This window comes from Pygoscelis adeliae, unplaced genomic scaffold (assembly GCF_000699105.1).
Source record: "Pygoscelis adeliae isolate BGI_AS28 unplaced genomic scaffold, ASM69910v1 Scaffold4, whole genome shotgun sequence".
Taxonomy (NCBI): Eukaryota; Metazoa; Chordata; class Aves; order Sphenisciformes; family Spheniscidae; genus Pygoscelis; species Pygoscelis adeliae.
Genome location: NW_008824986.1, coordinates 12,615,756 through 12,627,679, shown reverse-complemented (window position 1 = coordinate 12,627,679; position 11,924 = coordinate 12,615,756). Strand labels below are relative to the sequence as shown.

The 11,924-nt window shown below is 37.4% G+C and overlaps 1 protein-coding gene across 1 annotated transcript in view; it reads left to right on the top strand.

Annotated features, from left to right (window-relative positions):
- Positions 1 to 11,924, top strand: part of INPP5F (inositol polyphosphate-5-phosphatase F) — a 30,343-nt gene that overhangs the window by 7,979 nt on the left and 10,440 nt on the right. The window contains exons 3-11 of the mRNA XM_009325898.1: positions 776 to 904; positions 1,629 to 1,796; positions 2,130 to 2,186; positions 3,733 to 3,928; positions 6,367 to 6,546; positions 8,434 to 8,501; positions 8,950 to 9,074; positions 10,437 to 10,514; positions 11,272 to 11,392. Of these exons, the coding sequence (XP_009324173.1) occupies positions 1,689 to 1,796; positions 2,130 to 2,186; positions 3,733 to 3,928; positions 6,367 to 6,546; positions 8,434 to 8,501; positions 8,950 to 9,074; positions 10,437 to 10,514; positions 11,272 to 11,392 (933 nt within the window). The 5' untranslated portion in view covers positions 776 to 904; positions 1,629 to 1,688. The remainder of the gene's footprint in view (positions 1 to 775; positions 905 to 1,628; positions 1,797 to 2,129; positions 2,187 to 3,732; positions 3,929 to 6,366; positions 6,547 to 8,433; positions 8,502 to 8,949; positions 9,075 to 10,436; positions 10,515 to 11,271; positions 11,393 to 11,924) is intronic.

The following is an 11,924-nucleotide window of genomic DNA, read 5'->3' as shown; positions in this document are numbered from 1 at the left end:
CCCCAAAGCTTTGGTGGAACTCTAGGAGCATGAAGAGCTGCTGAAGCACTGCTTCAGAGTCTGGGCATTAGAACCTCCCAGGGTCTGAGATACAAGAATATGACTTGAAATCTAGATGTAATACCTTCCTGTTCTTAGTTGCGTAGGCAAGAACATACCGCATCCGCTAGGTGCTTCTGTGCCTAAAACCTGTACAAGAACTTAGATTTTCAGTGCCCTCTCCCAAGTACTTCAACTCACTCCTGAGGTTATCCCCAAATATCTCTAAGATAGGGCTTCATGTGTATGTTTTTTGGGGGACGAAGCTGTCATCTTTGCGCTCTGGATCGGGAGAGAGTATATTTTTTTTTTTTAAGGGATTCTCATGCTTCCATTCTGTTTTAGCATCTTAATTCTATAACTTGGCTTCAAGGGAAACCCTTACTTTAAACGTTGCAGAATTTTTGCCAAAAGAGAATGGATAAAGGAAAAACAATACAAGAGAGTAATACTAATTTACATTGTAATTTGGGTGGGAAGTTGAGGTGGGTCTGGATACTCAAGTCATGTCAAACTGAGGCAGACGTTCTCACAATCACAGGAGAAAATGCCTTTTATAAAAAAAGAGGGAGAAGTATGCTATAGATAGAAACCTGCGTGTTCCCTCTGTATTTCAGAGTTGTCTCCCTTAGGCTTGTGGACATTGCAGTCTTGCTTTTGTAGACTTCAATTAAAATTGCCTTGAACTTGTTAAAGAGTATTTAAGTATTGGCTTTAATTCAATATCATTATTTAGCTTTGTAAAAAGCACCATTTTGGGATAAACAAGCCGGAGAAGATTACACAGTCCCCAGATGACACAAAATTTCTGCTGAAGACTCTTACTCAAATTAAATCAAATGTGTCTGCTCCAAATAAAAAGAAGGTAAAGCTTTCTACTCTTTTCTTGTTTTTTCAAAATGTTTAGTTGATAATTCAAAGGTTGTGGTGGATGATCAAATGGAGTACTAAGACCTAAAAAGAGAACTAGTGGAAAAAACTGCAGAATGTGCAACTATTCTGTCTTGAAGTTAAATTTAATTTTTGATTATTTAACTGTTGCTCTTCTATGATTTTTCATTTTCTAATTATACAATTTTGGCAGAATTACTAAGGCACTGAGTGCCTTCTTACCAGGATTCGCTTCTAGTGGGATTCTAAACTTCTACAAATTGCTCTGCATAAGCATCTCTTACCATATAGAATTGGAGACAAAACTTGGTGCACAGATCCTCAGAGAACACTATACAATCTTATCAAAATGCTTTTTACACAATAATGGCTTGGATTTGAAAGTCCAAACAATATTAAAATTAGAACAAGTAGATGCAGTTTTTCACAGAAACTCCTGAGGCTGAAACTTCTGGAGCTTACATTCAAGTAGTATGTTTCAGGGTCTGACTGGTCTGAATGCCCTTACTGCTAAAAGTAATAGCGTGATATTTCTGAAGATGCTGGCCCCTGTGTTTATCTCTGCTAGGAATTTTAAGATCCTGCTCCTCAATGAGAAAATGTTTGTCCTACAAGGTTAGAAATGGCATTTAGCAAATATGGTCAGAGTCTTTGTCAGTCAAAGAGAAGACATAAGAAAGCCATTACTTTTCTTTCAGATTAAGGAAAGCAAAGAAAAAGAGAAGCTGGAGAAGAGACTATTGGAGGAGTTGTTCAAAATGTTCATGGATTCAGACTCCTTTTACTACAGCCTGACCTATGACCTAACAAATTCTGTGCAGAGGCAGAGTGCGTGTGAGAAAACTAACTTACCACTGTGGCGAAAAGTAAGTGTGTGTGTTTTTGGGGGGGGTGTGGGGTTTTTTATTTTTTTCGGGGGATGTGCTGTTCAATAATGTATGTGTTCCAGACTTGACTAGTCACATTCTCTGCTGGTATAATCTACAGCAGCTGAAGATCTTGCCCTGTAACCACCTTCAGTGCGAGGAAATGAAACAAAAGTCTCCAGCAGCATGTCTTTAACTGACCTGTTATATTCAAAAGTAGTGAACACTAGACTTGTATGTACGGTTGTAGTGAATAACACTGGTGTCTTTACCAAAGATATTGCCAAACCTTACTTAAAATATTGCAAAAACTGCCCTTTTTGTTTTAAACAGGTTGATGACAGATTCTTTTGGAACAAACACATGATTGAAGATCTCATCAGCATTGATGTGAGTCTTATTTCTAACAATAACATGTATATTATGAGAACCATTCTTTAGTTTTAGTTGAAATATTTACTTAAGGCCTTGTAGATGTTTACTTAAAAACCTGCTTGGCAGACGGGTCAGGATCAGGACTGTGCCTTCTGAAGCTGAGCAGCTGGCCTTCCAGCAGCATTCTAGTTAGCCTGTGATCATTGCTAATGAATGCACATCAACTGAATTTAAAATTTTATTAAATAAAGCAGTACAGAATAACTTGATGTGTGATATGTTTGTGCTGATTTCTGAAGGTAAACTTATGACATATTTATCTGTGAAATGGATTATCCCTGGACAGAGCTGATTATTTGATAAGGAGGAGGAGCCAGAAAAGAAAGAAACTCTGAATTCCAAAATTTTCTTGAGACAAGACTTTTGTCTTCCTAAGTGGAGACTGCTGTTTTTCTCCTCGACCAGAGTAGCTGATCAATGTAACAGTAGTGTAGAACAAGTTATTCTGAACAGCTATTCAGAGTAGTAGATAAAGCATTTTCCTATCCAGTGGGCACAAACAAAGAACAACCACTCTTTTTCTTCAATGTATAATCTCACTTCATTTTAAACTAACCTCCTAGATAAAGGACTGAGTTACTAACTACTGTATGCCAGTTTAGGTCAAGTCTTAGTCTCTTTTAAAGATGATAGCGGACATCCTACCTTATGCCCTGCATCTCTCTTTCATTAATAATTTTATATACTCTAATGCTTATGGAGTCGGAGCAGGGTAAACCTAGATGCTCTGTGAAAGGTTGTATATAATGCAGGAGTTTAGTTGTATTTTTCATGTTATAAATGGATAACCTTGAATTTGTATGGAATTCAGATCTAAATTCTGTTTAAGAAGTGAGGTTTTAGGGTGACAAAGCACTGAGTGCAGAGCCCTGAACCAGTTGGCTTGGGTACTAAGCTGGCCCCTATAAAGCTTATGCTAATATGTTTTGCTGAAAACAGGCTAACAACATTACACTTGAATTTTTGTCTATCTACATGTACAGATGTAATGCTGTATGTCCACACAGAGGTTCTAAAACTGCCTTAAAGCAGAAACTAGATAATAAATTACCAATATTTGCTGCTCTGTCTGAAGTGACTATCTTTGACATGAGAAGTTACTACTTTAAGCTTTTAATGTGTTTAAACATCAGATGTCACATTGCATGAAAACTCCCTTGGGGGAAAGGGGGAAAAAAGCTTTTAAATATTGCAGGGTTCTTTTCTATCCCTAGATAGCTGAGAGTAGAGGAGGGCTTTTTGCCTTGCCTTGATTCAGCTTGCTTCATCTCCACAAAATATCTGAAGTTGCTTTCTCTTTCTTCCTACTGATTTAAAAGCCCTACAACTAATGGAGGAAAGATGCTGGTACCTCTTACAGAAATCAGACCAAGGATATGGCAAAAACTTCTTAAAACATGAAAAGCATGCGAAGCAACTGTTTATAAACATGAGAAATGGCAGAAATAATTGTAGGTAATGTAGAACCAAAAAGAATGTAAATGTTTTTTGTAACCTTCAGAATGCTGAAGTGGACTTCTGGATTATACCCATCATACAAGGATTTGTGCAAATTGAAGAGCTTGTAGTAAACTATAGTGAAGCTTCTGATGATGATAAGAGCAGTCCTGAAACTCCTCAGGAATCAACTTGTGTAGATGACATTCATCCAACATTTCTGGTGGCACTTATTTCACGCCGGAGTCGGCACAGAGCTGGTAGGCAAACATAGTTCAAGGTATTGGGATTGTTCCTGAACACTGGAGAGAGGGATGCAGATGATATAGCACTCTGACAAGAATCTGCTAAACAACAAAACTTGGAAAAGTATGTGCTACAGCCTTTCCTGCTTATAGGAGGAAAAGAAAAGGCTGTAGTGCATACAGCACTACACAGCTGTTACTTAGGGTAGTTACTATGTGAGTTTCACTGGTCTCCTCGTGGGCACTGAATGTATCTATCTGAGTGTATCAGTTCTGAGATAAAGTTCCATCTTTGCAAAGAACACCTTGACTAGGACCTTGTGTACAGCTCTGTCCTGATATATTTCAGTAGGCCTGGGTGGGAATTAAATTTTCAAAGGTGGTCTTTTAAGGGCTTGACAGCAGCTGAATAGAGACTTGAAAAGGCGTGTGTGCGTGCATCCCAAGAGATGTTTATGTCGGGCCAAGGTGTGAAATAAGAACCATGCTTCGGTCTTGCACCTTACTTGACTTTTTCTAATAGCAGCAAGGCAAACAAAAATTATTCCCTGTCCTTAGGAGCACAGAAAGAAAGATTGAATCATTTCACACTTTAGTAGGTCCTGTTCAACTCTAAGCCTTTTCAGTCTATCACATTTTTTAAGATATTCTCCACCGTGTCCAACTCCTTTCCTACACAGTTAGGTTTTTAACATGTCAAAACATGGGAAAAACCTGGCGAGCTTGCCCTGATATGGGACTGGCCTTTGTACCACAGCTCACATCAATGCATTTAATTCAGTTTCTAGGAAAATTATTTGTCAGAACAACTCAGAGTAAATATTTGAGGGTTTCATGGTAGTGTCTAGTTTGCAGTATGCCTTATTTATACTAAATTGTTTTACAGATACAGAAACTGAGTTGCAGAGGGCAAATTGCTTATCGTTTCCCTCTTACTATTCATGACACTGTGCTCATCTGATTGCTAGTCCAGAGGAAAAACTGTGTAGAACTTTCTCCCTATACATGAAAAGATTGTTTCAGTAAATTGATCGAATGTTTTGATGAATAATTGTAGGATTAAGTTGTGTGTTTAATTCATCCTGTAATACATAATTTTAGCCAAGAGTTCAAAGTATTTTCATTTCTGAAATATTGTAGTTAAAAAACAAACAAATGCACCCCAAAAAGCAGAGGAAACACTGACTTGAAAGCCTAAGATAATTCTATGTTAAATACACTGATTTTTTTTATTTGTCAGGCAGCTTGTTTGTGATTTAGCGGGGAAAAAAAACCAAACCAAAAACACTGCACTAAGTTATCAACATACCCAAGACCTTAAGGAGAGGTATCAAGAGATAAAGGAAGACACCTGCTCTTAAGCTTGAGAGAGCAAGAGCCTAGTGTCTGCAAAAGTTGAGATATCAAAAGTAAGGGAGCTGAAGTTTCCTGTGCAATGGTTTAGTTTGGATTTTGGTGTAACAGCCACTGTTGGTGGCAGGACATAAGTAAAGGGCGTCTGATGCTTTAGCCTAAAAGCTCCCTTCTGATTAAATGCTGTAAAACTGCTGTGACATTTTGTGACCCTGTAAAGGTCCCTATGACAGGTATTTTACATTCCTTTCACTTCCCTATTTCTAACCTCTTCCCTTCTCTCCCATAGTCCTTAGCTAGTGCCGTCGGTGTTCAGTTCAAAAGTCTGGTCCAGTGCTACTTGAGGTCTCAGAGTTGTTCCAATTCTGTGGAACTGAATTTCCATGCTATAAACCATGGCTTTGAATCCTTCTCCCACCCTTTTTACTTATTCCTTCCCCATCCCTTGTTACCACCTGCATCCTTTCTGAAATAGCGATGTACTCTCCTTTGAGTAAAGGATGTGCAAAACCTCCATATGCAAACACTTACCTGTTCCATTTAATGATCAAATCAGAGATCGCTAGGCAAAAAACTGTGTAGTCAGAAGACCAGTATCTGTTCTTAATGTGCAGAATTAGTTATACAGGTTAAAACAAGGGAGGGAAGTATTCTGTTCTGTGGAACGTGCAAGCCTTCTTGGGCTGCTTGTGGGATCTCTGATTGTAAGAAGTGGAGCATCTGTCAGTAAAAGTGGCCTTTAGGTTCGTGGAAAATACCGAGCACTAAAGTAAAACTTTCTGCTAAACTTGACAGAACAGGAAGTAATATATCCTTTAGGGTGGACTGGATATATCTGTGACTTTACAGTGCCAGTAGACTGCCTTGCCCTGTCAACTTACTTTCTGCTGCTCATAGTATATCAGTAAATAAACTTTATCCATATAGTCAACATAACTTTTGTGGATTAGACTAGGATAGGAGTGACTTTTACCATTGATCATAGGTTTTGGCTAGAACTCTTCTTGTGTTACTGTTGTCAAAAATGGTAACAAAAGTTATTAATGCTTAAGAGTAAGACTAAAACTTAAATATGAATTGATCATTCTCATTCTTCCTAGGAATGCGGTATAAGCGAAGAGGTGTTGATAAAAATGGAAATGTGGCAAATTATGTTGAGACAGAACAACTGATTCATGTTCATAATCATACTCTTTCATTTATACAAACAAGAGGCTCTGTGCCTGTTTTCTGGAGCCAAGTTGGATATAGATATAACCCACGGCCCCGACTGGACAAGAGTAAGTATTTGAGTAGAATAACTAAAGATCAGAATTCCCTTAGAAATAGGTTCATTGGAGTGTTGCTTTACCACTGTGGCACTTTCTAAAAGCCAGGAATAACAGTAATGACTTGACTCCAGTTAACTCCTACTCCAATTGCAACTATGCAGAGCTCTGACTTCCTGTCTATTGTAAATTCTAACAGGTCTTGAATTTCAATATTTAATGAAGTACCTGTTATGTCTAGTCTTATTTCTTGCAGTGTTTTCTGGGTTGGGAAGGGAGACAATTTGGTTTTCTCTTTTGAGAACCTGCTTAGACATTGATGTCTTACAAATTTCTTTGTCCACAAAGTTAACTTATGCTGAGCTTCCTTCTGTGTTAAGAACTGCTATTTCAATGTGGTAAAACATAGACATTTCGTATACCAGTTTTGTAGTGTGCTTTTGTCTTCTCTGAAATTAAGTGCTATCTAGTGGGCTTTGTCAGATCTAAATTGCTTCCTTTTCCACTCAAAGATAATGCAAAAGCCAAAGCATGTAAGAATATTGACAAGACTGTGGCAAATCTGGATGCTTGTATGAACTAGGTATTCATAGCCTAAAAGATAGAGGCCAACAAAATCTACTCTAGGTTTAGCTTTGTAAAGGAGAGACTTTTCTTAAAGGAAGCTAGTATGTTCATGATCTTGTATAATCAGACTCCCACTGCATTGGGTTGACTGGCATCCAAGATCACAAGTATGTACTTCTGCAAGTCCAACTTGTGTGTTTGGATTCACATTCTCCTCTAGCATTAGCAGGTCTGGTCTTCTGCCACTGAAGACTATTTTTCGGGCTGAAAATAAAAAAAAAAATCTGCTCTTTCAGAGGGGGCTGTGATGTGGGAACATTAAAGGACTATTTTTTTCCCTGTGTCTTGAGTAAGACTTAGTAAAATGGGCCTTTGAGCTTGCTTAGGAACTTGGGCAAAGCACATAATTTTAAGTTGACAAGCAGTTACTATCATTGCAAACTTAAGGAAGATGCATCAACAGATTTGGGTTTCTTGTGATTTTTATAGCAAATAACCTGGAGATTAGTGGAGAGGGATGACTTGTTTGCCACATCATGGAGATGGAAATTTAAATAAATTTATAAAGTGAGGAGAATCAACGTAAAACATCTCTCAATCCCCCCCAGATATTTGGAAGCAAAACTTGATTAGTTCCAACTGAAAGCTTGTGCTGTGACGTCTCTTTATAGAGCTGAGCAGTTCTTTCTCGTTCATCTTTTTCTTTTTTTTTCTTTTCTAATAGGATTAGTTTAAAAAAAATATTCAGGAATTGCATTTAATTTGATAGACTTACAGGTAGGAACTGAGACTCGGAGGAATCTGTGGTGCCTTGAATCAACTGGATAGCATTTTTTGTTTTTAGTTACAAGTAGTTTTGTCCTCTAGGAGAACTGGATAACACTTTCAGTATTATCCCCTGTCCTGTGTGTCCCCCTTTGCAATTTGCAAACCCTTCTTGTACTTCAGTTTACTTTTTCAAAAGATGCAAAACAAATATAAGCACTCTTCTTTTGGAAGAGATGTTTATGTGGGTGTGTCGTGCGTATGTGGAAGGATTAAACAGGTTTATTAAAAGTTAAATTTTTGTCCAATCTGCTCTGCACAAAAAGCAAAAAAAGCAAAATTTAAGAATGGTGTACACTATAGTAGTAGAGCAACAATGTTGAAATTGAGCAAATTGATGAAAGACCTTTGAAAGTAATTCTGTACAATGTCTTATGTTGTGTGTCTAAGTACTTTAAGCAAGGCTATCTTGGTTTTTTAGAGTATAGATCTGGACATGATTTAATACTTCAAACAGGACTTGTTGCTGAACAGGCTGTTTCTGTCTAACACTGCTCTGCCTTGTAGGTGAAAATGAAACAGTGTCCTGTTTTCGTGCACATTTTGAAGAACAGCTGAAAAATTACAAAAAGCAGGTGAGTGCTACATGATAAAATAGTCATCTTATGAAAATGCAGGGGATGAAAGTTAATGTTTTTAGTTTTTTTTTCTTGTTGGTGATATGGGTTGAGGTTTTTTAGAAGCTCGTTGGCAATTGGAAGGGTGGTACATAAATAGAATTTTACTAAGTTTTTCAAGTATTCTTTTAAGTAACCTCTAAAAAACAGCAGTAACTTACAGAAATGTGTAAGACCCACTTTTGTGTACCTGTCCTGTGAATTCATAGCTTCTCTGTATTAAAATTCAGGTAGGCGGGTAACTGTTGGAGCTTACTTGATCTTGGGTACAATCTAGCAAAGATTGTAACTTCAGCAAGATTACCTGCAAACCTTTTAACTCTTGAGCTGCTTGTTATTCCCTGCTATATATCTAAGCAAGTCATGTAACAGATGACAAGTGTTAAATAATTAAACTTTTGAACAGGTTATTATTAACTTGGTGGATCAGACGGGCAGAGAGAAGATTATTGGAGATGCTTACCTTAAACAAGTTCTTCTGTACAACAATGCAAATCTGACTTATGTTTCATTTGACTTCCATGAGCACTGGTAAGAAACCTTTTAAAAAGCCACTTTGCATCTTTTTTTTTTATTAGCATGAAAGGAGAGTAGAAGGGAGGAGAAAAGCCATTATTATTTCTACTTCTGCATGAAATACTTTTAAATAGGAAGAATACATTTTGTAAACTAAAGCACTATAAAAGCTCAAGTTTGGGTAACTTGCAAGCACTGCTGTTTGTTGATCTTGTGTCTCTGACCTGTTAAATATGCAGTTATTTATTAGGCAAAGCTTAGAAGTTGTTACACATTTTAAGCAAGAGAGTTTCCTTAAACATACTATGAATGTAAAGCTGTGGCTGACCTGCTTTACAAACTATGTAGCATTCTGCTCTTAATTCTTTAGTACAAGCCATTCTTCTGTTTCTCTTGCTTGTTTCTGTAAACATATGGGTTCTTTCAGGACCCTGATGCTGTTTTTCCATTATAAAATACACTGGATTTTATTTTAATCCAGTATGAATAGTTGCTGTTTTCATGACTGCGCTCTGACGTTGGCATGGTCTAGTGCAGTGTTCACATGCCCAAGCATGTGGTCTGTCACACAGGCATGTATTTCTCATGCTTCCCTCAAGCAGGCTGCGTTTGTGTATGAATATGGGGTCTAAAAACTGTTTTAATCTTCATTTCCTAACTTAATCTAGGGATTGCATCTGGCCTGGGAAAACATTACTGACTGAATAAGTATGTCATTAGTAGATGTTGCCTGAGAGGGGGAGGGAAAAGGCCCTTAAAATAGTAATGGCCTTTGAGACTGCTTTTCTGTAGGACTGTTGACGTCCTGAATTGATTTGATACTTACTCTTTTGTTTAAATGAGCTTTCATTTTTGTTTGTTTGCTTTTCTCCTAAGAACTGCTGTAGTGACCAGGACTGTTTCTTTTTGCACTGTGAGCATGAGTGAATAGAAAACAGTACTGAAAACAACCTGGTGGGGGGAGGAGGGGATGATGTGTCTGTAGGTGTTTTTTCTATAGAATCACCAGTAAAGCAGGACAGGCCATCCCAATTTCAAATCTATAGTGGTTACTTTTGTTGAGGCTGTGCCTAAAATGAGGACAGAATGTTGCACATGCCTCAATAGCTGCACATTTGTTCTTCCTTATGGAAGCAGCATTCAAGAATGCAAATTCTTCAGAATTTAAAGATCTCTTGCCTTGGATTTAGATATTGAACTGTACTTTAAAATAGTTCTGAATATTGGCTGCTATTTAAAGTTTATTGCAGGAGAGAATGTCTGTCTCTCCCACTTAGCCAAAACACTATCTTTGTTAACATTACAAATAATACAAAATAAGTAAAGAAAAATCACTACTCTAGTTCCAACTGACTTCTGTGAAATTCTGTATTTTAGCCGAGGAATGAAGTTTGAAAATGTTCAAACACTGACTGATGCCATTCATGATATTATTCTTGACATGAAGTGGTGCTGGTAGGTACTTAACTGTTTTTAGACTAGTATGAAATATTTGTAGAAAAAAATAAAACAGTACGTATTCAGAGTCCTTGATTTTGTCGTAACTGGTATGTTTTATATTCCTCTCTTGGTGCCCAGTGTGTGCATCAGAGTTTTTGTGTTCTGAAGTATTGGTGTTCTAAACATGTAACAGCAAAAATTCTCAGATGCTATTTTCTGCCTGAGGCTTACTGCATTTAACACTTCTAGGGTTTCTTATATTTAGTGTGAAACACTTTGTATTTGACCCACAAACCCTAGAATGCCAACCTTACTATTGAAAACAGTAGGCATGTTTGACCTTTAGTTTGTACTGATTAAAGTTCATGCATTTTGGTAATGAGTATGGCTGCAGTCTTCAGTCAGTTACTATATATTGTTCAATGTATTTTGTGAGTGAGATGTTGCTGTCATTATTGTTGGCTTCTATGTTTTTGAAATTAAATGCCTTTTCTCTTGAAAGCTCGTATTATATACGTATGAATTGAATTCAACATCTGATTACATCCCAAGTTTATGGCCCCATAAGATGTATGTTGGATATCTAGCCTAGACTAAAGAGGAGGATGGTGGGAACAAGAGTAGTTAATTCTGAGTGAGGCGTGGCTGGGATGATGAGTGCAACTATAAATAGTACTCCATGTGTAAAATTTTCTACTGTTTGTAGAAGCTGTTAAACTACACTGGATTTTAAGTGTCTCAGTATGCTTTTGCTCTATTTTTCTGTTAAAAGGGTTGACCAAGCTGGTGTGATTTGTAAACAGGAAGGAATTTTTCGAGTTAACTGCATGGACTGTCTGGATCGTACCAATGTTGTGCAGGCTGCTATTGCAAGAGTGGTCATGGAACAGCAGGCATGTATAACTAATGTACTTTTTCAAGTACTGAGTGCTCAGAGCTTAATTGTTATTCACAGGGAAATCTGTGTGCTTGAAAAATGCTAAACTAACCTCTACTGAAAAGGATCTTTGCAAACTCCTTGGAGAGCTATGAAGCTGAAAGTAATATGTACAACTAAAATCACTGTTTCAGAACGATTTCAGGTTATGCTTACTGTCCTCCTTCAGAAAGGAAATGACATCTTGGAGAGGATTCTCTTGTTTTGATTTAGTAATTTTAATTTAAGTTATGCAGTAATACAAAGTTTACCGCCTCCCCCAATAAATCCCTCCCCAAATGAGATGTTAAAGGACTGAAATCTAACTAGAAGTTGGATGCTATTTTAGCAGCTTTGAAGTGAAGTATTGTGGTGCAGCAGGTAGGGAGATTAGTTCTTTTCTCTGTGTAGAGGAATAATTAATTCATGATGTAAATATCCCAGATGGCTGACTATTATGTTCTGGAATAGTTCTCCCTGTATAGAGAAGGCATTTCCAAGCAGACTGA